This window comes from Peromyscus californicus, unplaced genomic scaffold, assembly GCF_007827085.1.
Source record: "Peromyscus californicus insignis strain IS unplaced genomic scaffold, ASM782708v3 Scaffold_17__1_contigs__length_78620276, whole genome shotgun sequence".
NCBI lineage: Eukaryota > Metazoa > Chordata > Mammalia > Rodentia > Cricetidae > Peromyscus > Peromyscus californicus.
The window spans coordinates 73,562,006-73,588,187 of record NW_026294469.1 but is presented as its reverse complement, the minus strand read 5'-3'; the positions used below and the strand labels follow the sequence as shown (position 1 = coordinate 73,588,187).

Sequence of the window (26,182 nt, the reverse complement as noted above, 5' to 3'; positions counted from 1 at the left end):
AAGACCTCAAGTAGGACTCAGCACCATCTGAACTGCCCTTGTCCCTGTGCTGGAAACTGTCTTAACTGACCTGCAGTAATCACCTCTCCAGAGAGTCAGTGCTTCCTGCTCCTCTGCAGAAGCCCAGGGCTGGAGGAGCTCCTGGCACACCGGCCATCGGCTCACGATGCTGACACCATTGCACAACCGATTCTGATAAGTAAAGACTGCTCTGTAAGTCGGGGAGAACCCACAACTAACACGATGGCACCGGCCATTAAAAACAACATCAAGGTTGTTTAAAGAGTAGCATTAGAGCCGGGTGGTGGTGGCGCACACCTTTAATTCCAGCACTCGGGAGGCTGAGCCAGGCGGATCTCTGTGAGTTGGAGGCCAGCCTAGTCTACAGAGCGAGATCCAGGAAAGACACAAAGCTACACAGAGAAACCCTGTCTCGGAAAACCAAAAAAAAAAAAAAAAAAAAGAGTAGCATTGGGAGCACAGAGACCAACCAAAAGCCAGGAATGCTAGCCAGACAGGATAATGTGGCTGAGTGATGTTCGAATATGAGCACCAAGAGGCATTTGTTATTGCTATAACTCTAGAGGCTCAGGCAAACTCATCCAAGAAGAATTGCTGACACTGTTGTCAAATCAAATCAGGCCATCGGCACCATGTCTGTAAAAGGTCACTGGGAACAATATTAAGATCAAAAGAGATCTTGCCATGGTTGGCCAGATGGCTCAGTGGTTAAGGGAACTGATTGCCCTTCCTGAGGACCTGAGTTTGATTCCTAGAACCCACACAGTCTCTCAAAAGTTTCTGTAATATCAGCCCCCAGGGGATCCCATGCACTCTTCCGGCCTCCACAGGCACTGCCCCATATGGTGCACAGACATATATGCGGTCAAAAGACCCACATTTATAAAATAAAAATAAAGATTAATTTAAAAAGAGATAAAGAGAGATAACCAATAATTATATAATTCTGATAGGCATGTCAGGGTTTGGTATGAAATTCCCTCAATATTTCTCTAAGTTTGGGCCTTTTATGATTAAAAAAAATAGTTAAGAAAATGTCTCTAGAATTCTACAGAAATGATTTTTACATTCCTGACAAGAGGTCAGTCAGCATTAAGTGCTGGGTCCTCCCATGGTCTGACGCCAGACACCACAGAGACTAAAGAGCAAGGCCTAGAAGCTGAAAATAAAGATTGTTTGGGCGCTAAGGACTACATGTCCCACAGTCCACCTGGTCATCCCATTCTGCCAGGCTTCCTATGGCCCATAAGGTTTGTTCTCTCCATCCTCCATCCCCCTCATCAGTGGTTCGGCTGTTAGAATGACAGCATCTGGCTGAGGAGAACACAGCTACAGTGAGCGAAGGATTTGAAACCTCTGCTTCTGAGCCCTTGGCTGGAGATACGAAGGTCCTCCTCTGTGTAGTGAAGTGCTTCTAGCAAAGGCTCTTTCCAGCAAAAGAATATTGGTGACCCCACAGCCAGGTGTTGGTGGTGGGTGGTACATTCCATGTCCGTTACCTTCGGTCTCTAACATACTCATAGTTCTAGGTGGGTGGCACCATTAAAATGTGTGGCCCTGAATATTTTTTGCAAGAGTATATCAGTAGTGTACCCCACTGTCTTTTTTGTTATTTTGTCTTTTTTTTCTGGAGCTGAGGACCAAACCCAGGGCTTTGAGCTTGCTAGGCAAGTGCTCTACCACTGAGCTAAATCCCCAGCCCCCGTACCCCACACTCTTATTTGAAGGCACAAACTCTTATGAGCTGTCTTTGTAAAGCAGAAATTAATGAGTTATCTCTATACTGTAACTAGTCTTTAAGACAAATTACTTAATAATTAGACAAATTTTAGTTTGGTTTTTAGTTTAGTTAGATACGTTTTATTGAAACTCTCGAAGAGATGGAAGTCTGCAGTACAGGGAGTAGATGAAACTCAAGTCGCAGGTGGGTAGGAAGGCAGCTGGACAGGACACCAACAGACTCCTCTCATCCCCACACAATTGAAAACCAGTTGAATTGAAACACTAGAACGTTTGGATTGAATTACATCCACCCCTGTTAATGTTGTAATCTTAAGTGTTGCTAAGGGCTCATGTTCTGAACACTACTTTTCTTGCTAGGGATGATATTTCAGGAGATTGTGGAACCTTTAGGATGCGGGACTTGACTGACAAAGTAGAACACTAGGGGTGGACCTTTGCAAGCTCTACCTGGCCTCTAGTTCTAGATTTATTCTCTGCCTTCAGGTCAACCTCTCCCACTGCATCACAGCAATGAACTCAGCTGCTCAGCTGTGCCTTTCCACCATGATAGACCACAACTGTAACCCTGAAGCTGCTCCTTGCAAGTACTGTTGCCACAACAAAGCAAAGCTAACTAATACAATCAACAAAATATGTTCAATTCTTAACTCCCAAAACCTTCTTTAGAAATAGGGTCTTTGGGAAGAAACAGTGAGAACGACCCCTGGACGGGCCAAACCCGTGCACCATACTGCTGCATCCCCACGTTCAGCTCCGACGTCCCCCGCCGCCGCCGCCATGCCCAAGAGAAAGGCTGAACAGGATACTAAAGGAGATAAGGCCAAGATGAAGGATGAGCCACAGAGAAGATCTGCAAGGTTGTCTGCTAAACCTGCTCCTCCAAAGCCAGAGTCCAAGCCTAAAAAGGGCCCTGCAAAGAAGGGGGAGAAGGCCCCCAAGGGGAAGAAGGGGAAGGCCGATGCTGGGAAGGATGCGAATAATCCTGCAGAAAACGGAGACGCCGAAACAGACCGGGCACAGAAAGCTGACGGTGCTGGAGATGCCAAGTGAAACGTGTGCGTTGTTGATAACTGTGTACTTCTGGTGACCTCACAGTTTGAAATACTATTTTTACCAAGTTTTATAGAAATGCAGAATTTTGTTTTACTTTTTTTTTTTAAGCTATGTTGTTAGCACACAGAACACTTCATTGTTTTTTGGGGGAAGGAACCTGTGTCACTAACGAAATGTCTCCCAAGCTGGACTGATGATGGCTGATGTGGGAAAACATCTTTCCATAACTTTGAAAGACTCCTCTTGGCTCTCAGGAGAAACATCCTGGTGTTGACATACATGGCCACCATGGCACAAAATGCTTTGTGTGTGGAGAAACTCTAAATTCATTTTCATACCCCTTCTCCTGCACCAACAACATAGATGTAACTCCTTTAAAACCAGAGACCTGTTGGAACCCCACCCGCAAAATTGGTTTTGCTGGTCTATCAGGCAATCTGGACTTTGCAGTGATATCATTGAGAATCCTCAAAAGAGCAGCGGTTCCTTTTATAAAAGATTGTGGATCTTCATGATGATCCTGCCGTGTTCATTTCATTTCCTGAAAGTCAGGGTCAGCTTGGGAAAAGTTGTTAAACAACATCCTCAGTGTGAGCTGTCAGCCCTCACTCTAAGCTCTCCCCCATGTTCAAAGCATCGAATGAAGACTCATTGGGTTTTATAGTGGCTTTCTGATTTTGGTAGTCTATACAAGAAGGGAGTTTGGAAGTTCTTGTATACTGTTAATGACTGTCTGCCCATGTCCTGCCTGAAAAACCATGAGTGTTTATGGAAAATATCTTTTAAAAAGCTGAGTACAGTTTGGCTTATGAAAAAAGAAATAGGGTCTTTGGCACTAGGAATATAGCTCACTGGTAGAGTGCTTCTTTAGCATGCTCAGACCCTAAATCCAGTCCTCAACGCTGAAAAGGAAAGGAGGTAAGAAGGAAGGAAAGGAGGAGGGGAAGGGGGAAGGAGGGGAGAAAAAGAAATGGAGTCTTCATAGGCCATCAGGTTACCGTGAAACCACATTAGAATAGGGTGGACTCTAATTCAACATGGCCATGTCTTTAAGAAAAGGGAAACATTGGATGCAGACACAGAGATTACCAACTGAAGGTGATGGCAGAGAACGAAGTATGCTTTTACATCCCAAGGAATGCCAAAGTTTGTTAGCAACCATCTGGAGCTGAAGGGAGGCCTGGAGCCATGTCTTCTTAACAGCCTCCCAGGGAGTCCATCTTTGCACACCAGGACCTTGGATTTCTGATCTTCAGAACTGTGACAGAACGAATTTCTGTTGTTCTAACCTCCTCAGCCAGGGAGCTCTTTGTCACAGCAGCTGGGAGAAACTCAGACAGGAAGATCATGCTTTGTTTTCTTGCAGGCTGTGATAAAACAAAACAAACAAAAAACAACAAACAAAGAACAACTGATGTCCTTATAAGAAGGGGGTTAATCTGGACCCAAACGGAGAGAACATATATGAAAACACAGGCAGAGGCTGGAGTGACAGATCCACAGAGAGGCCACGGGCTGCTGGGAACTGCCAGAAAAGGTGGGAGGAGCCATCCTGAGAGCTGTCAATGGGAGCACAGCCTTGCTGACATGGTGATTTTAGACTCCTGACCTTCATGCTCCTATAGCTACCTGGCACCTACAACTCCATTGCTGAAGCCCTAGAAAACATGACACCCCTGGAGCAAAGTGCCAGCAACCAAAATTCAGAAATATCTTCAAATGATTATAAAATATGATCAAGTTCTACTTTCCCCCAAATGCAAGATTGGTTTAACAACCAAAAATCAAATACTTTAATAGATTACATTGATATAATAATATTCCAAAGAAAAATTATCTTGAGAGATACAAAAACAGCATTTGACAGAATACCAAATTCATTCGTGATTTTTTGTTTTTGTTTTTTGTTTTTTCCATACAAGGTTTTTCTGTGTAGCTTTGGAGCCTGTCCTGGAGCTCAATCTGTAGCCCAGGCTGGCCTCAAACTCACAGAGATCCGCCTGCCTCTGTCTCCCCAGTGTTGGGATTAAAGGCATGTGCCACCGCCACCCAGCTTCATTCATGATTTTTAAGAAAAAGAAATTATCAAATAGGAAATAGGAATAGAAATAGGAAACCAATCATGGTGTGACACATCTGTAATCCCAGCATTTGGAAGACAGAGGTGGAATGATCAGTTCAAATTTGAGGTAGCCTGGTCTACATAGCAAGTTCCAGGCAAGTTTGGGTTACATGGTAACACTCCATCTCATAATAACAACAAAAAGAAACAGAAGGGAATGCCCTCCACCTGACAAAGGACATCTATAAAAATCCAGTAACATAATAACAAAACAGCAAATGTTTCCTTCCCTCCCTGTGGGAAGACTGAACTAGAGTTTTCCTGCCTGGCCCACAGTCAGGACAAATCTCTCTCACCTGCCAGTCCCACAGCCACTCAGACCCGACCAAGTAAACACAGAGACTTATATTGGTTACAAACTGTATGGCCGTGGCAGGCTTCTTGCTAACTGTTCTTATAGCTTAAATTAATCCATTTCTATAAATCTATACCTTGCCACGTGGCTCGTGGCTTACCGGCATCTTCACATGCTGTTTGTCATCTTGGTGGCTGGCAGTGTCTCTCTGACTCAGCCTTCCACTTCCCAGCTTTATTCTCCTCCTTGTCCCACCTATACTTCCTGCCTGGCCACTGGCCAATCAGTGATTTATTTATTGACCAATCAGCAACACACTTGACATACAGACATCCCACAGCAGAAGACCAGAAATGTCTGTTCAATATTGAGGTGAATGGCCCTAGACAATGCAATAAGAGACTCACAAAACTAAGGATGAGGAGAAGCAGGGAAGGGAGAAAGGGAGAATGGAAAACAAAAGGGAACTAGACAGAAGAATCATCCAACTTGGAAACAAAGTAAAACTATGTTATGATTTCAGGTGTCCTGTGTGAGTAAGTCTATAAAAGTCATGGAGCCCACAATCAGCACACAAATTATATGTTTTAGTAACAAACAATTTGAAAATGAAATTTGAAAAAAAAACTCCATTTACAAAGCACCCAAAAATGAAATAAAGTTAGCAAAATAAACAAAATTTTATTCCGAAGCTATTTTAAAATTCCTGAGAGAAATTAAAATAGCATAAATAAATGAAGGCACTTCATGTTCAAAGATTAAAATATCTAATATTGTCAAGATGGTATTGTCGCTATACTAATAAATAAATTAACCCTAAACCATACTGAAATGCCAGAATAAATTTGTGTGTGGGGGGGAGGGGGGATCTGCAAACTAGTACTCAAGTTCTTATAAAAATACAAAAGAATAGCAAAAAGCAATTTTGACCCAGAATAAAGTCAGAGGACTTACACTTTCTGATTTCAGTGTTCACTATAAAACTGCATTAATCAAGAGAGTGGCATTGGCACAGGATAGGCATATAAATCAGTGGAATAGAATTAAGGGTCCAGAAATAAACTCTTATGTAACAATCAGCTTAATTTTGACAAAGGTGCCAAGATAATTAATAGAGATGGAAAAGAGTCCTCTCAACAATCGGGGCTGGGGTAATCAGATACAAATATGCAAAACAGTGGCAAGAAAGATCTTAGACCCTCACCACACACCACACCCAACAGTTAACGCAAATAGTCCATAGAGCTAAATGGGAGAGATTAATCCATGAAGACTCTAGAAGGAAACACTGGAAAATATCTTCTGACCTTCAGGTGAGCAACGAATTCTTGGCAACTGTACCAAAAGCCTGACCCAAAGAGTAGTCGCAGCTTTTTAAACACAAGGATGAAAGGAGAAAGCTTTGAAGAGATCATTTAATGAAAGAAAACCTAAGTGGGGGGAACAGCCTAAAGACACAAGGGCACAGTCAATGGCACGGATAAGAAGAATAGAAAGCATCATCCCAACCAAAACCTGTTTACTTACAAAAGAAGAGAAAAATGTCCAGAACGATTGTTTTTTTTTAAATTAGAAGCTAAAAATGAGAAGAAAAATAGACTAGAAGGGCAAGATTGTGTGTGTGTGTGTGTGTGTGTGTGTGTGTGTGTGTGTGTGTGTGTGTGTGTAGAACACCAGGGTCTGAAAAGGGAGACAAACAACAGATATCAAAGAAATCCAGAGAATTATGAGGACATACTTTAAAAACCTGTACTCCATGTTGAAACAGAAATACAAAACCAAAGTGACTCGCTGAGTGTCTGGAAAAACACTTTGTGTGAGTGCAGGAGCTGCTCCCTCACCAGCCAATAGCTCCAGCCCTCTTCTGTGTCAATATATCAACCTGCAGGTCCCAAATGCAGAACAGACTCACCCATCAAGGTGTGTATGGAGCAGCCACCGAGTCTGCACTGTGATGCAGGAAGATACAGCTGTTCATGAATGAGACTCCAGTGCGGAAGATATCCCAGGGAAGACACTGACTACGAAGACTGTGTATGCCTGTCTTGCCAACAGCTGCATATGGCTAATAGTTACCAGTGTGGCTCAGTCAGCCTTGCCCTGACTTCCACCTGTCTCCTTACACATGCACACACAGTGAGTTATGTGCTCAGTGAAGATATTCTTATTGGCATGTGTCTAACGTGCTGCTTTGAACCCACAATTCAAATGGGATTGATTGACTTGAAACCTCACATCATGTTCACATTTAACCTTAAATACCTATGCAATCATGTTGAGGGGAGGTCCTGTTACTTCAGTACCACAAAGCTTATTTCTATACTTGAGTTCTTAAGTACCAAAAGTTGGAGTAGTTTAAATGGCATAGTACACATATATGTGCATATCATTTTATAGCCTCAGAAAACTGACTGGAGACCTTGTGAAGAAATGCACATGTTATATATTTCTGCTACCTGAATTCTCCTGGGTAATTTGATGGAATATTTTAAGTTTCAGTAAATCAAACAGTAAATAGACTTCCTCTCAAAACAGACACACACACATACACACTTTACTCTACTGAATTGAAAAATACAAAAGAAATGGATAGTTTTTTCAATACATATCAGTTACCAAAGTTAAGCCAATATGAGATAAGCAATATAAACAGACCTATGACCTCTAATGAAATAAAAGCAGTAATTATAAACTCCCCCCCCCCCGCTAAAAAAAGGCCAGGACCAGATGGTTGTAGTAATGAATTCTACCAGACTTTCAAAAAAGAGTTAATGCCAATACTCCTCAAATTATTCCACAAAATTGAAGCAGAAGGAACACGCCCAATTCATTTTATGAAGCCATTATTATCCTGATATCCAAACCACACAAAGACCCAACAAAGAAAGAGAATTTAAGACCAATTTTCCTTATAAATATAGATGCCAAAATTCTCAGTAAAATGCTTGCAAACCAAATCCAAGAACATATCAAAAGGATCATCCACTGTGATCAAGTAGGCTTCATCCTAGAGATTCAGGGATGGTTCAACATACATAAATCAATAAATATAATTTACCATATAAACAAACTGAAAGACAAAAAATATGATCATCTCAAAAGGCCTTTGACAAAATCCAACACCCCTTTGTGATAAAAGTCCTGGTGAGATTAGTGATACAAGGAAGCTACCTACCTCAGCATAACAGAGGCAGTTTACAGCAAGCCAACACCAACATCAACTTAAATGGACAGAAAAACCAAAGCAATTCCACTAAAATTAGGAACAAGACAAGGTTGTCAGCTCTTTCCAAACCCATTCAATATAATGCTTGATGTCTTAGCTAGAACAAAAAAACAACAGGAGATCAAGGGGATACAAATTAGAAAGGAAGAAGTCAAAGTATCTTTATTTTCAGATGGTACAACAGTATACAAAAGTGACCCTAACAATTCCTCTGAGAAACTTCCTATAGCTGATAAACATTTCAACAAAGTAGCTGGATACAAAATTAACTCACAAAACATTGTAGCCTTTCTATATGCAAATAATAAGTGGACTGAGAAAAATCAGGGAGATAACAATAGCTTCAAATAATATAAAATATCTTGAGGTAACTAAAACCAAACAATTGAAAGACTTATATGATGAAAACTTTAAGACATGGAAGAAAAAAACTGAAGAAACTATCAGGAAATAGAAAGATCTCCTATGCTCCTAGATCAGTATGATTAACATAGTCAACATGGCCATCCTAACAAAAGAAATCTACAGAGTCAATGCAATCCCCATCAAAATTCCAATACAATTCTTCATATAACCTGAAAGAATAATTTTCAGCTTCATATGGAAACACAAAAACCCCAGAATATTTAAATCAATCCTGACTAATAAAAGAACTGCTAGAGATATCACTGTCCCCAACCTCAACTGAACTACAGAACTTATAGTAATAAAAAAACAATATGGTATAGGCACAAAACAGACACATTAACTAATGGAATTGAATTGAAAACACAGACATAAATCCACACACCTATGAACACCTGATTTTTTATAAAGAAGCCAGAAATACACACTGGGAAAGAGAAAGCATCTTCAACAAATGATACTGATAACACTGGATGGCTGCATGTAGAAGAAATGAAATAGATCCATACCTATCACCCTGCCCAAAACCCCACTGCAAATGGATCAAAGACCTCAACATAAAACCAGATACACAGAACCTGATAGAAGAAAAGGTGGGGAATAGCCTTGGACTCATTGACACAGGAAAAGCTTTTTGAACCAAACATCATTAATACAAGCACTAAGATCAAGAATTAATAAATGGTACCTCATGAAACTGACAAGATTCTGCATGGCAAAGGACGTCACTCAGACAACATGGCAGCCTACAGAATGAAAGATTTTTACCAACTGCACAACCAATAGAGGGCTCATATTCAAAATATATAAAGAACTCAAAAAAACTATATATCAAGAGACAAATAACCCAATTAATAAATGGTGCATCGATCTAAACAGAGAATTCTCAAATGACTGAGAAACACTTAAAGAAATATTTGCCTGCACCAGGATGGTTGAGTAGTTAAGGCATTGGACTTAAGAAATGTTCAACACACTTAGTCATCAGGGAAATGAAAATGAAACAAACATTGAGACTTCATCTTACACCCATTAGAATGGTTAAGATCGATAAAATAAATGATAGCTCATGCTGGTGAGGATATGGAATAAGGAGAACACTCATCCATTGCAGGTGGGAATGCAAATTTGTACAGCCATTATATAAATCAGTGTAATGGTTTCTCAGGAAGATGAGAATCAATCTACCTCAAGATCCAGTATTCCACTCTTGGGCATGTACCCAAAGGATGCTTCGATCTGTCATAGAGACACTTGCTCAATCATGTTCATTGCTGCTCTACTCATAAAAACCAGAAATTGGAAACCACCTAGATGTCCCTCAACAGATTAATTGACAAAGGAAATGTGTATATTTATATAATAAAATGTTAGCCACCTGTTAAAAATGCACATAAATAAATGGAACCAGAAAAAAAACATCCTGAGTGAGGTATCCAGGTCTTAAAAGACAAATGTGGTACATATTCACTTATATGTAGATATTAACTTTTAAGTCAATGATAACCAAGCTACAATCTGTAGAACCACAGAGGTTAGATATAAAGTAAATGGCTTGGGGGATAGATGGATCTCCCTAGGTAAGGGACAAAAAATAAACAGTTATGGATAGATGGAGTTACAGAGGACCAGAACAAGAAGATCAGCTGAGATGAGGCAGAAGAAGCTATAAGAGATGGAATATGGGAAGAGACAGCTAAAATTAAGAGGCATTTGAGAGGCAGTATGGAAACCTAATAAAACAGAGGCTTCTTAAAATGTATACATGTATGAAGGTGATCTAAATGAAACCGCCAAACAATGGGAGAGACAAAGTCCAAATTGGATATCTCTTGTCACCAAATGAAGCTTCTAGTACCAAGAATGGTTTACATATAAATGGGTTGTTGGCCAAAGGGGTCTCTTGGGAACCCCTAAACAACCCAGGTTGTTACTAAGACTATATTTTGCCCTCCACAAATTGACAGCACAGCCCCATTGCTGGAGACAATACTGACATAACTCATCTCATCGAACATGGAGAAGTCAAGCTGGTGCCTACACAGAGCCTTCACCCCTACATTCCAGTGTCCTGGGTACAAGAAGGTACTCTGAATACTACCAAAGGGGAAGCAAACACCAACCCAGTCACAAACAACAACCCAGCTACAAACCCTTTGCTCTACAATGGTTTACTACCTGCAAGATATGCTGAGGCAATGGTGGCACAAAACTTGATGTAAACAACCAACAAGTGATTTGACTTCAGGCCCACCCCATGAGATGGAACTCATACCTGACACTGCTTGTGTGACCAAGAACCTGAGACTAGCTAGCCCAGGATCCTACGGTAAAACCAAATAATACCAGTCTTAAAGAAGGAAAAAAAAAATGTGGTGATAAAGTGATTCCCGATGTTATTGTGCTATATACTCACAGATTAGTGCCTTTCTCAGCCATCCTCAGAGAAGCTTCCTCCTGCAGCAGATGGGAACAAATACAGAGACTCACAGCCATGTATGATGCAGAGAATGAGAGGCCTTGGAACACTCAGCCCTAAATGGGATGTCTCCATCAAATCCCTCCCCTGTGGCTCAGGGAACCCTATGAAAAAGGAGAAAGAAAGATCATAAGAGCCAGAGGGGATGGAGGACACCAAGAAAACAAGGCCCTCTGGATCAACAGAACCACTGTACACATGAACTCAAAGAGACTGAGGCAGCAGGCACTGGGCCTACAAGGGTCTGTACCAGATGGAGTCCTGGAGCTGAAAGGAGAAGTGGACACACGTCCCCATCCAACAGCGAAGCTATCTCCAATTGATAAGTCTCTTGGTGAAAGCAAAATCTCCACTTGCGAGTGGTTTTCACCGGGAAAGCAAACTACTCTTAATGGTAAGCTGCATGCCCAGTGGGAAACAAGCTGAAGGGTATCCTTGAGGTTCCCGGTCTTACTTACAATGGCAGGGCTTCTTTCCCTGCATTTTCTAAAACTTTCTCTTTTATTTTTACATTGCTTTTATTTTATTTATTTTCCCTCTTTTTACCTTATACGTCCTTTGCATACATATTATGGCTTCCACTTTAGTGTTTTTATGGGATTTCTGAGTGTGTGAATGAGTGGGTCTCTAGTCCCTTATACTTATTTGTTTTGACCTATCCCAATGTGTCGACTCTTGTTTTATCTTATTTTAATTTTATGTTATTATTATTTCTTATAAGCCTGTTTGAGAGAGAGAAAGGTGGTAGATCTGGATGGGAAGGGAGGTGGGGAGGAACTGGAAAGAGCAGAGGGAGGAGGAACCATAATCAGGATTATATTACATGAGAAAAAAAATCTATTTTCAACAAAAGGGGAAAAAAGGACACCAGTGTCAATTTTGTGCTAATAAATGTAATAGCTGAGAAAAATCGATGGGTCATGATAAAGAGAAGAGGCCAGCAGCATGTGTGCTTGGAGTTTCCTGGAACCTGGCATGGCAGGGACTTAGTGGTTTTGGTGACTACCTCAACTTTTGTTTTCTTGCCACTGAAATTTTGTGTTAGTTTATGGTTTTTGTGGCAGGTTAATTTGGCCCCAAAATAACCCATTAATTCAATATTATCCCAATCAACATTCCAGAGGGTTTTTGAAGGATTCCTCAGCCTCATATACTCAGAATGAGAAGGCCCCACCATGTAGCCAAATACTTAACATTTAAAAAATTAATCAAACAAAGCTACCTTACCTTCCAGATGCTAAGGCCACCTACAGAGCTTCAGAACAAGGCAACTCCCAGTGCAGAGACACAAACGTTCCTGAGGGATAGTGGAAAGAGGTCACAAATCTGCCTGTTATTTTACAAGGAAAACACACAATAAAACAGACTTTTAAAAATAAACTATTGATAGGAAAACTCAATATATTCATAGTTGGATTCATATTTTACACCACATGAAAATGAATGACCTAGCACATAAAGAGTGAAACTTGACAGCTAATGAAAGTGAATTATGTACATCCTGTCATGGGGCTGGAAAGAGGGCTCAGTGGGTAGAGAGGCTTGTTGTGCAAAAGCAACTGAACTCAATCCTGAATCCTACATAAAGGAGGAAAGGCGAGAACTGACTCCAAAGTCGTTCTTTGACCTCCCAATGTGTGCCAAGACTCAGTGAAGACCCACAGTGACCCTAACAATACTCTTCTTTTAAAAAATCCTCTTATGGTCTAAATAAGGAGGAGGGAAATTTGAGTTTTAAAAACACAAACCATGGGGGAAAGCTGACAGATGAGAGTTAGCAGAACAGTGTCCAGAACACAGCAAGAGCTCCTGAAAAAGAGGACATACCAAGGGTATGCAGTGAAAACCAGACTCCAAATGTGTAAATGAGTGTACAGTTCATCTGTCACAAATAACCAAAATAAATGCATCACCTAACAACTATCAAAGTACAAGTGCATGTCATCCATTGATGGGAAAGTAGGAAAGGTAGCCATGGAGTATGGAATGCAAGCCAATGCAAGTCAGTGAATGGCTTTCTAGCCCTAAAACTTCTCTGACTCCGTGTTTCAGTGGAACGGAGTTCCTTCTGCCCTATTGTAATGGGCTCACATAAAGCCTGTCTGCATATCTTTAGCAAGCCTCCTTTACCTTGACCTCTACGGTGGACACAGCATCTGCAGCCATCCTGCCTACCAGCAAGGCAGCAGGCCCTCCCTGCCCTCAGCAGCCTCCCCAATCTGAGATCTTCTCACATCACACCGAGACCACGTCCCTGTGGGTCTGCACGTTCAGGCCTGAGTCTCTGCCCCATTTTATGTGTTTCTTCCTCTTTCCCAAGCCTGCTGGCCAGTACCCAGGGCTGTGCACTCCTCCAAAGCTCAGGAAGGGTTCGTCAAAATGCCCAAATGAACTGAGAAAACAAAAGCAAACAAATCTTTTCATGATGACTTATTTAGAGTCAGGCGGAATGGAGGCCGTCAGGGAGAGTTTTTATGTGTGTCACAGTGGGAATGTTCAGGTTTAAAGAGCAGGCTTCTCTTCTACGTGCTGTCCCCAGTCTCCCAAGGGCATGATTCAGCTGGGCGCAGAGAAACAAACAAATATGGAAACAGAAACATGCCGGTTCTTATAGCACATTCTTTCCAGGCCTCTGCACCCACATTCCTAGGTCCACTCCACCTTTCACATTTTCAGCCCCACTATAAATAATAATATACCAACGTGTCTGTTATAAACATAGCACAATAATAACCGAATTTGCTGGTCATTTGTCATGGGCAGGTGCCACTTTTTTGATACAGTAATCTTGTGAGGGATCTACTGTCACTCTACAGATGACATTTTTCAAATGAGAAAAGTGAGGACCTGAGAATTACATCCCACATGCAAGATGACTCAATTAATGGGTGGCAGAGCACAGGGTGGATACTGAGTTGGTCCCATGCCAAAAATCAATGCTCTTACCCGTGGTACCAAGCCTGCCCCATGATGAAGGTCAGAAGCAAACAAATGGACACCAGATCTGAAAGATGATTTCAAAAGGAGACAAGGAGTGTTCAACCGTTTAAAGGACCGGGTATCTATCATGATTTCTTCTTTATTTTATTTCATTTGCATTGCTACACTAAAATCTCACAATAAACAGTTATTGTTAAAATGGTAACAAATTCTAAAAAATGTAGGAAGAAGGTATCTATGTTGTGACCCTAGCCACCTTTCCTGATTCAACAACGTGCATTTTTCTCTCACTCTTGGCACACCCACAGAACTATCTTCCCAACTTTCTATTTTCATTCTCTTGTCTCCTGAAAAGAAACAGGAAGTCTTAAAGAAACAGGAAGTCTTGCATCAAATTATGACGGGCAGAACACTCTAAACACAGGCACATAAATAGCAGTTGCAAAGTACGTATATTTTAGGAAATGCCTCTTGAAAACATGCCCCTATATTTCTAGAATGCTAACTACACCGCACAGTGACAGAGGCAGTTAGAGCACTCTACGGGATCAGTCGTCTGTTCTTTACCGGTCCCTTGCAAATCCTGTGCCCATCTTTCTTTCTGTACCCCAAGACAAAAGTGGTTAGTGGGCCATTTCCAATTTACATAACCAGGACAGCGTGTAGAAAAATGCAGAGCACAAAATAAAAGCACATGGCACTATTGCTGCCTTCTAATATAGCTGGGAAATGACGTAAACATGCAGGTATGCACTCACACCGTGCTCCACCGCAGAAGCACAGACATGCCTCCGAACAGACTCACAGCCAGCAGCCAGCAAGTCTCAAGTCCTCTTAGATCCCTTTGGCACATTGACCTGGCCTCATTTTCATTCTGATTTATTAAGTTCCACCTAGAAGACAGGAACACACAGATGGTAGGTGTCACCCATGTGCAGGCACAAGCCCCTCAGCTGGCCATACAATAGTCAGGCAGGTACCATCTTCACTCTATAAGTGAAGAATTAGGGGGTGGGAGGAGGGAGGAGGTGGGATCTGTGGGTGGTATGTAGGGTGAGTAGAAAATTTCTTTTTTTTTTTTTTTTTTTTTTTTAGTTTTTCGAGACAGGGTTTCTCTGTGTAGCTTTGCGCCTTTCCTGGAACTCACTTGGTAGCCCAGGCTGACCTCGAACTCACAGAGATCCGCCTGGCTCTGCCTCCCGAGTGCTGGGATTAATGGCGTGCACCACCACCGCCCGGCGAGTAGAAAATTTCTTAATAAAAAAATGAAAAAAAAAAAAAGAATTAGGGGTTAGAGAAATCAAATGTCCTGAGTTACATTCTAGCAGACAACCTGGCCATGATTAGAACTTGAACTCATCTAGCCTCAAAAGGTCTGTTTTCTGTTTAATCCTGCCATCCCAACGCTTTATAAAGAACAGTGTCTAAGATATTCTGTCTCAAAATGACTGCTTCAATCTGTCCAATGGACAGGTCACACAGAGGTCAAGGGTAAAGGACAGTTTCCACTGGGTGTAAAGCTCTTCAGTTAGTGTTGATTTTGTCAGAATTCTACTTGGCCATGATTTCTACCTCACACCTGTGCCCAGCCAGATCCCAAGGAACTGGCTCTTCTCATGCTCACTATCTTGCAGGGCCTGGAAAACGGAAACAAATGGTGGCAATCCTTCTTCTGTTATCAGTACAAATGCAATAAGTGACTCGGGCTGTAAGGCCAAATCCTTCATTTACAAAATGTTTGTATTGTCTCCGAGGCACTTAGCCATGGGAGACAGCATTTTATTTATTCCTTGCAGGTTCTTTAGGCTTTCTGATTCACGATGATTAGAACTCCAAGGATGAATCAAAAGAATAAAATGCAGACACAGGACAGCAAGGCTGCAAACCAAGAGCCGCAGTACCATCCTTCACTATCTAAGACATCTGTTTGCTTTTCAGATATTAAATACCAATTACCTCCTTGACCTACATAAAGCAGAAGAATGCTAAGGAGTTTGCCAGGCACAGTAAACTAGGCTGTGGTATATTCATAAATAAAGTCATTAACAGGGCTGTTAATGAGCAGAGCGATTAAGAACTCGTAGTGCTCATACTAAGAACCCAAGTTCAAATTCCAGGGCCCACATCAGACAACTTGCAACTACCTGTAACTCCAGCTACAGAGGATCTGACGCCCTCTTCTGGCTTCTATGGGCACTGCACTTGTGCACAAATCTACAGTCTCTTCCTCCCTCTCCCCTTACACACACACATCATTTTTTAATATATTTCAAATAAAACATGTTAAAATCATTGACAAGTCACACTAAACAAACTTGGGTTGTAGTAGCACACCAAAGACAGATTTCCACAGTTTTTTGTCATTAAGTAAACAACATTTTAATAGGTACATACCACAGTTCGTCAGTGCTCCAGAAGGAAGTGGGAAACCCACATGGCTGCTCTGTCCCCACGAATCAGCAGCAGCAGGAATAGAAGGTGCTAGAAACTAGTTGGTGTTTCTGACTCTGCAGCCATACGAACTCATAATTCTCTTTTCTCCATCGCCTGGAACATATCCAGAGGATCTAAGTCAGTGTCTCAGTCAGGGTTTCTACTGCTGCAACAAAACACAACCAAAGAGCAGGTTGGGGAAGAAAACCTTTATGCTGCTTACACCTCAGCATCGCTGTTCATCACTGAAGGAAGTCAGGACAAGCACTCAAACAGGGCAGGATTCCAGAGGCAGGAGCAGATGCAGAGGCCATAAAGGGATGCTGCGTACTGGCTTACTTCCCCTGGCTTGCTCAGCCTGCTTTCTTATAGAACCCAGGACCACTAGCCCAGGGGCTGGGCCCTCCCGCTTTGATCACTAAATGAGAAAATGCCTTACAGCTGTATCTCATGGAGGCATTCCCTCAACTGAGGCTCCTTCCTCTCTGATGGCTCTAGCTTGTGTCAAGTTGACACAAAACCAGCCAGTACAGTCAGCATATACTACATATATCCCATTTCACCATAACGTTTTCATACATGTACACAAGGTAAATATGATTTCTTACCTCATATTACCCACACTTATTCTCCCACTAATTCCCACTGGTCTCTGTTCCATTTACTAATGACTAGGACCATTTCTATGTCTTCTTTTTTGTTTCATAAATGAGATCAGTTGACATTTGTCTTTTTCATCCCAGATTATTTCACTTAACACAGTGATTCTAGTTCCATTTATTTTTCTTCAAGTGGCATAGTTTTGGTCTTCTTCCTGACTGACTAGTACTCCTACCATTGTACATACATACTACACTCACCTGATGGTGGATATTAAGAGAAAAATGAGTCTAGAAATGGATAACCTATTGGTGGGGGAGGCACTTATCACTGGAGAAAACTGATTACCCCTCTTCTTACAGAGAATTCACCAGAGATGACCAGTCAGACAGTTTGTCTAAAAGAGCCACAGAGGATACGCAGAATGCAAATTTGAGCACGTAGCTTGACTTCAAGAGATGCTAACCCTGGAGGAATTTGAATTTCTACCCAGTAGCTTCTTTACACTTTTTTTTTTAGGACAGAGTCTCACTCTGTAACCCTGGCTGTCCTGGAACTTGCTCTGTAGACCAGGTTGGCCTTGAACCCGGAGAGCTACCTGCCTCCTCATCCTGAGTGCTGGGATTAAAGGCTTGCACGACTACCCTGAAAAACTGAAGTTCTGTGTCACTTAACCCTTTGGTGGAAGAGTGCTTTTCTTCTGTTTTCTGAAAGGACCAAGCAGATGCCTTAACAGGCTGCTCAGTCTTCTCTCAGAGATCAGGCCTCAATTTCAGTTTCCTGAGACTGAGCAAGCAGTTTCTGGGAGGGCCGTGAACAAAAGACATAGTCCTTGCAGTAGCTCCCTTTCTGCACGTACTCTGACTGCTCCAAGTTCAGCCAGATGTTTACTGTCTGGGACCCCTCACCAACTTAGAGTTATGTGCATGAGTCAAGGACAGAGCCTAGACCACTGAGCCAGCACCCACAGTCAGTACATGCTAGGCTAGCTAGCCCCCATGGCAGCTCAAGGACAGAGCCTGGACCACTGAGCCAGCACCCACAGTCAGTATATGCTTGGCCAGCCAGCCTCCATGGCAGCTCAAGGACAAAGCCTGGGACTTGTGCTGGACTGCCCCCAAAGTGATAATTGTAACCACCAACCAGTAAATTCAAAGGTTACATACCCTCACCCAATTAAAAGAGAACAGAGATAAAAATAAACCAATCCGAGTTGCACCCGTGGCAAACCCCCCCAACCCCCCTTAAGGGCTTGTGGTTTTTTGCCTTTAAATAGCTAGCCTCACAAAGAAAGAGCAACTCCTCCCTGCCTCACTGTATTGGGTGTAGGAATGAGTTCCCTGTTTAGACTTGTATCTACAGAATAAACGTTGCTGTTGCATTCTGGACATCTAAGGTCTTCAGTGGTCTCTTTGGGGGTCATGATCTGGGCATGACATTTTCCACGATGCCTAGGCTGATTTCACATCATGGATATTATGAATGGGGCTCTGCATAGTGCGGCAGTGGATGCGGACAGGCAGGAGGCAGGTGGTGTGCTGACTTAGATCCTTTTGGTGCATTTGCAGGATCGGTAGATCTCAAGCATTTGGTCATTCTGTTTTTTGCCTCTGAGCACTTCCGTGTTGATTTCCATGGGCCTTCACGGCTTAGGTCCCCACTGGCAATGTGTTCCAACTTTTTTCCCAGCATCCTCACCGGCATTTGAAACGTTTTCCTAATGATAGCCTTTCCGCTAGGAGTGAAGAGTTTTTATTTTCATTTCCCTGATGGCTGGGGATATCGAGCCTTTTCTTATGTATCTATCGGCATCAGTAGGTTCATCTTCTGTGAGGCAGCAGCTTGTTTCACTTGCTCTGGTTTTCTGAAACTTAGCTCCCACTCCTAATAGCTTGCCGCCACGCCTTCCTGTGTCTGGAGCTCTGATTGGTTAGCTTCCCTGATACATGCCCCTGAAAGAACTGACCTACACTTTATAACATCTGTCATTACTTTCCCGTCACGTGGAACTGAGTGTCTGACTTGGTCTTCCACTACTTAGCTAACGTCATTGAAAGAAACAGCTCTTACCTCCAAGGAATAGAAGGCATGGTTTATTATGGAACATGTATGAGTGGCTATGGCCTGGGATCATAAATTTAGGTCTCTCAAAATACAATGTTCTAAAATTTTTGGAAGCTGTTTCATGAAATGTTATAGTTTTACATAACAAAGAAAGTCATAATTACGTCAAATTTAAAATACTTTGGTGAGAATATCAGAGACTGTTTGGGAATCTGAGGATGCTTTTCAGTCAGCCTCAGACACTAGCTGATGACATTCTTAGCTTTGGGGTTGGTAAAAGTTAGTGGTCCACTAAGGTAATACACTTCAAAGGGTTTTTATCTATTCGTCACAGGATGTTAGTCCCGATACTCCTGGGCAAGGAATGGCCGTTCAGGAGGCTAAAGTGAGCCTGAGATAAGGTAAATAGCCTCTGGACCTGTAACATCCCAACCTCTCCACATCACTGAAGCTCTCAGTCAGTCATTCTCTGCAGACACAGCTGCTTTCCAGGAATTGGTTGTTGTTGTACCTTCGTTATGTGGCTGTGCTTTTGATTACTGTCAGCCAACTGCTCAGGCCGTAGCCTGGGGGAACTCTGTCCCCCCGAGACAATGGCTCTGCTGCTGCCACTAAAGGTAGTTCTAACTAAATCTCTATCATTCTAATAAAACTCGAGATTCAAAGGCTAGGGTGAAAACCTGTGAGCTCAGAGAGTTAAGAGTAGCAACTGACTTTCTGTTTTTGCTGGTGTCCCGGGAAGCCACGCCCTGCCACACCACCCCAACTGAAAAAAAAAAAAAAAAAAAAACACAGACTAAGTGCCTCCCTGTCACTTCCTGTCAACCAGTTGCTAACCCCGCCTCTCTGAGCCCAGGTTAATTTTATTTAATTAACACAAATGCAACACATCTTTATATAGTTAACAAATGCAGCATGAACAAATGTAACACATATTTGCCTGGTTAAACAAACATTTGGTCTTCACACTAACCAGTTCTCCAAGCCTGCACTCCAGAATTAGATGTGAGGCCTTGCTGTGATTCCCAGACACAAAACAATGCAAGGATGTTGACTGCTAATCCACAGAGTCAGACAGAAGTCAAGATGGTTTCCTACCTCTGTACCACAACCAGTGCTGGGAACAAGAGGGAACTCTGCCAGGGAGACAGTGGGCATCTTAGAAGACCTCAGCACCTGTGCTGCCTTAAAGCCAGTGTTCAGTTTTCTGGGTCTTCCTTCCTACCTTCCTTTCCTACTTCCTTCCTTCCTTCTTTCCTTCACTCTCTCCCTCCTTCTCTCCTCCCTCCCTCTCTCCCTCCTTTTCCTTCCATCTCAGACTCTACTCTGCCACACTGCGTCTGTACATGCTCTATTTTGGAGCATGTTCTATCCCCCCACTCTCCACTGTGTGAATCCCCCTTATGTGTTTTGTTCTTTTATAAGTACCATCTTTTCACTACTGAAGCTACAGTCTGTGCTTTGGGAGACTCACCTTCTGTGTGTCCTCAGCCCCTGCCCGCTGCCACACTGCCCCTGCTTTCTACATCCACAGACTACACCAATCTCCCTCTGTTCTCTCTCCAAGCTCTCCTGTATATGTACGCATATGAGCCTGTCTGTTTGCTACTGAAATGTAAGTTTCTTCTTGCTGTTATCCACTTAGGAAATTAGCAGTTCTCCAGCTACTTCTGTTCCACCCCCTAGAGACACGCATGATAGATGGGTATACCATGTGTACCAACTACATCACAGAACAAAAACAATATTTTATAAACATTATTGTCTCTCTTTGTGTACATCTACATAAGACTTTCACTGGTCCATGCTTATTGTGATTCTTAGTTTTTTGTCAACTTGATACAAGCTAAGGTCATCTTGGAAGAGGGAACTTTAACTGAGAAAATGCCTCCATCAGGCAGGCCCGGCAAGAGATTAATGACTGATGTGGAAAAGCCTAGCCCACTATAGTCCTGGGTTGCATAAAAAGGTAAACTGAGCAAGCCATGAGGAGCAAGCCGGCAAGCAGCACCCCTCTGCGGCTGCTGCTTCGGTTCCGACCTCCAGGCTCCTGCCTTGGCGTCCATCAACGGACAGTGGCCAGGATATGTAAGCCAAATAAGCCCTTTCCTTTCCAAGTTGTTGCATTTGGTCAGAGTGTTTCATCACAGTGATGGAAAACAAAGGAGAATGCTTTCAAATGGAATTGCCAAACTGCACATTTCATACATTTTCAAATTTGTTAGAAAATGTAAAAAATGTTTTGTAAGGTAGATGTACCAATGTGTACTCAGATGGTTGCAGCAGCTGATGAGCTCCACATGCCAATCAGCACTTGGAATCCTCGGGATTCCACATTTTTTTTTCCAATTGGAGAATGCAGAACTGACTTGCCCTGATTTCACGTGAACTTCCGTGAAGACCAGTGAGTGATGGTTGTCTTCGTCCACTCATGCTTCTTTCCCTGTGACTTATTCATATATTTTCTCATCTTCCCACATTTCTGGTCTTTGGCTTATAGGTTTGAAGGATTTTGTGCTTTGAAAATAAACTCTGAGTAACAAGCATTTACCAACTGCATGCCTTTTAGATACCTCCCAACGTTTGTTTAGGCAGGCACCTTTTTGCATGAAAATGCTCAATTTGGTCTACAGGTTTCCCCATGGCTTGTTTTATTTTCCTGTTTGTTCTGGTTGTTTTTCTACCTTGAAAATCCCTATATTTAAATGAGATATTTTCCAATATCTTGCTCCCATGTTTGTACGCTTCCTTATGTGTCAGTCTATGGAAATGTATATTTTTTCCTCTTGTGCAAAATAGGAACTACAATTTTAATATTTTACTTATGGAGATCCAGAACCATTAATGGAATGAGCCATCATTTCCCATCCATTTGATAATGTCATTCTGTCATAATTGTTTTTGTTATGCATGGTTTTGATTTTAGGCTCTCTAGATTGGAATGAAAAGCATGTCTTTATCCCATGTGCTCACTTGCTTAGTATTCTGAAGACCAGATGCTGCACTGTTTCGGTCACCGTTGGATCCTAGGAACATCTAATATCTGCAACAAAAATTTTGACAACGTATTTAGAAAGATAACTTTTCCCAATGGAGACATGTGGATTAAGCTGTTTTCACCACGCCCTAATATTCTATAATAGATTGTAGATATGAAATATATAAGGAAAATAAAATGATTTCATTTTCTTTTAAGCAGGTGTCATTTATCAATATGTGACTTTATATTTGTCATGCCACTTAGCTGCATCCCAGTTTCATTTTAAATGGTGACATGGTCTCAATTTATCATCATCCTGCATTTTAAACTGTACATCACATACAAATGAAAACCATCATCCTCACAAGTCAGCATGTGACTGCCACTTTCTCTTTTCACTTCTCACAAGACACATATATTATCCAAGTATTTATCTCTCCTTCCCCATTTCACTTGGCTGTTGGGAGGTGAATGCAATTGTAATTCTACAAATGATAGACATGGTGATTTATCATATATGAGATTCACAGATGGATAGAAGAGGGCCAGTGTTTGTTAGTGGATTCCTTTCATGTTACACAGATGCTCCCAGCCTCTGGCTGAGGAATTTTGCTAAAGCTTCAGCCACAGAATGAAACTTTTTACAGCTCTGGACATACACAGCTGTAAAAAGTTCTGTGGGTGGAGACATGGACACAATTCTAGTTTTCATTTGCCTCTAAAAATAACTTGCCTAATCACATACACAAAGACTTTTCTAATGGATATTCACTGCTTAATTATTTGAGTCAAGTTAGGAAATGATGTGTAATTGCATTCACTTCAACAAACTAAGTCAGCTAGACATTTGTTGACGTTTTGGTATGTAAAAGATGACATCAGTTTATTACCATAACTTCTTTCCCTGGGCAAGCTTTAATGAAGTATAAAGATTTATCAATTCAATGTGTCTTCTTGGTGGGCTTTATTTAGAATGCCAATATAGTCAGCACAATTATCTTCCTCTAAATGACATCCATAAAGGTCATTCTGGAGTGAACTGCAAAGTTAGATGCAAGATACAACCTCTCTCTCTGTCTCTCTCTGTCTCTCTCTGTCTCTCTCTCTGTCTCTCTCTCTCTGTCTCTGTCTCTCTCTCTCTCTCTCTCTCTCTCTCTCTCTCTCACACACACACACACACACACACACACACACACACACACACACACACACACACACACGCAACTTCAAGCTCAGATAGCTGTAGCAAACATTACCTGCTGTGGGATGGTCTGTACGTCAAGTGTCCATACAGTTTGTAAGCAATATAAGTCTCTGTGTTTACTTGGTTAGGTCTGAGCGGCTGTGGGACTGGCAGGTGACAGAGATTTGTCCTGACTGTGGGCCAGGCAGGAAAACTCCAGCTACAATTACCCTCTCTGCAGCCATGATAATCCTAACTTTATGAAATTTAGTGTTTTCAGCTATATCCTCATCTACATATCTTCCTCATCTACACATCTAAAGCCTTCCTTCAACATGCTCTTGCTGCTGAGGAGGAGAGAGAGCAACATCATAGCCATCTGCAGCTACTTACTGATTATATATATATATATATCATATTTCCAATCCCCAGACAGACATAAGTAATATCCTTCACATGCAATACAGCAAGTGAAGAAAAAAGTTAGGAGCCTCTCTTTTATTCATGAGAGGTATCTATTTCCTCCTTAAAAGTTGTCCAGTAACTTTAATTGGGGGTCTAAACTCTTAAGAAACTTCCTTGAGTTTTCCATATGCGTGGTGGAAATGGGGAACCTGCTACTCAATTTGAATAGGCACTCTCGTGGAGTATGCTAGGGTAGATGCTATCCTGAGGCAGATCCCAATTTCTACCTACTGACTACTCAGTAAATGTTTGCTAAATTATCTGGGAACATGAGAAGGAGTCTGAGTGTAAACATCTCTCTTCACAGACAGTTTCAGTTCCTCCTGTACTTCTGTTCCCTGTCCTCTAGTGGCCATCTTAAGGATGTCCACCAGCTTCAGCAGAGATTTCTACTCTCCTTACTGAGGGATTTCTCATACTGTACACTGCACCCACAGGACAGTACGAACACAGTGATCTACCTCAGGGAGAGTTCCTGGTGATCTTTATGACTCAGAATGACTCAGAACTCTTATGGACTACTTTCCCAGGACATTAACCCTGCTGCTGTTTCTGAAGGAAGGAAAGGGAGCAGGTGTACGAGAGAACAGCACATCTTCATGCATTCAGAGTATCATCATGTGTTTGTCATCCCAAGGTGACACACTCCCACAACCTCCATGCAGATGTTCTGCAGCAGCAGCACTTTCCTGAGCAGTAGTGCTGGTACCAGCAGGCACTTGGACGTCATCACTCATGCATCTCCCAGAGGAGCTGCATATGGTGTGAGGGTTCCCATTATATTCAGGGGTACCTGATCACCTTTTCAGAGAGCATTATTCATTAGTCAGCACCAGTGGACATCACTCTTGATATCATGAATTGTGGAGGAACTTGTCCCCACTTTTTCCCCAGGGTACTCTTGAGGAGAGAGGGGTAAGAGATATTAGGTAGAAAAACAGATGGGAGAGAAACAGAAATACAGATAGTCTCAGGAGGGCCTGGATCAATATCCTCCAGCCCCTCCTGTATCTTCTAAATGGCCTTTTATGAGAAGGCCAATGGGTGGAGCAAAAGATCTCCCCCAGCACAGCCAAGTGCAGACACTTCCAACCACCTGGTAACCACACACATGCTCAAGCCATCCTCTAATGCAGCCCTGCTGGGTAAAGCAAGTTCAGATCTTACTAGGAAACCTTTGTGGACCTCCACAATGAATTATCATTTCTGTACACACCAGCCAAGCACATACCATTTTCCCAAATGTGAGGCAGTATAGTTCCTGCCAAGCAGTCAGGGCTCTTCTGTCTCACTAAAGGATCCGTGGGCGGCTCAGGTCTGCCCATGTAGAGATCTCATCAACATCTTTGACTGGGCTGTATATGTCTTGAACACGGGGAGGGCTCAGAACATTGTCAATACATACACATAATGCCATGTGCCAGAGCTTTGTGAGTGAGTGAGTGAGTGAGTGAGTGAGTGAGTGAGTGAGTGAGTGAGAACCTCTGGCAGATTTAGCAATACAGCTCTTTCTGCTAGCTGAACTTCTCAGTGGGGTTGGATAAATATTACCTGGTAGATCCAATGCAGACACAGGAAGGAAGTCTCTCTGCCTCAAGAGTAGTTATCACTGCCTTCTAGTCTGACATGTAAATGTGGTGGTATTGTGTTCCTCAAAATATTGTGCATGCTAATAAACTTATCTGGGGTCAGAGAACAGATCAGCCACAATATTAAACATAGAGGATAGGCAGTGGTAGCACACACCTTTAATCCTAGCATTCCAGAGGCAGAGATCTGCCTGGATCTCTGAGTTCAAGGCCACACTGGGAACAGCTAGGCATGGTGACTCACGCCTTTAATCCCAGGAAGTGAACCTTTAATCTCAGGGAGTGGTGGTAGAAAGCAGAAAGACATATAAGGCGTGAAGACCAGAAACTAGAAGCATTTGGCTGGTTAAGCTTTTAGGCTTCTAGCAGCAGTTCAGCTGAGACCCATTCTGGATGAGGACTCAGAGGCTTCCAGTTTGAGGAAACAGGATCAGCTGAGGAACTGGCGAGGTGAGGTAGCTGTGGCTTGTTCTGCTTCTCTCATCTTCCAGCATTCACCCCAATACCTGGCTCCAGGTTTGATTTTATTAATAAGAACTTTTAAGATTCCTGCTACATGTAAAGCTGACTTTCAGGAGAATATC

General features: G+C 42.3%; 1 protein-coding gene and 1 long non-coding RNA gene across 2 annotated transcripts; one reads left to right on the top strand and one right to left on the bottom strand.

The window, feature by feature from the left end:
• The first annotated feature begins 1,974 nt into the window (after nt 1-1,974).
• LOC128112505 (non-histone chromosomal protein HMG-17-like) lies at nt 1,975-4,178 on the top strand. Its single transcript, XM_052741496.1, has one exon. The coding sequence runs from the start codon at nt 2,542-2,544 to the stop codon at nt 2,812-2,814; it is 273 nt and encodes a 90-aa protein (XP_052597456.1). The 5' UTR covers nt 1,975-2,541; the 3' UTR covers nt 2,815-4,178.
• Nucleotides 4,179-14,764: 10,586 nt separating this feature from the next.
• On the bottom strand, nt 14,765-17,012 carry LOC128112506 (uncharacterized). The gene is made up of 3 exons (XR_008219004.1): nt 16,679-17,012; nt 15,432-15,537; nt 14,765-15,177 (listed from the first exon to the last, which is right to left on the bottom strand). It is a non-coding gene; the product is annotated as an uncharacterized LOC128112506 (long non-coding RNA).
• Between the last annotated feature and the right edge of the window lie 9,170 nt (nt 17,013-26,182).

What these genes read in the sequence shown, in the direction of transcription:
- LOC128112505 (XM_052741496.1), top strand. Translation starts at nt 2,542, where the DNA reads ATGCCCAAGAGAAAGGCTGAACAGGATACTAAAGGAGATAAGGCCAAG.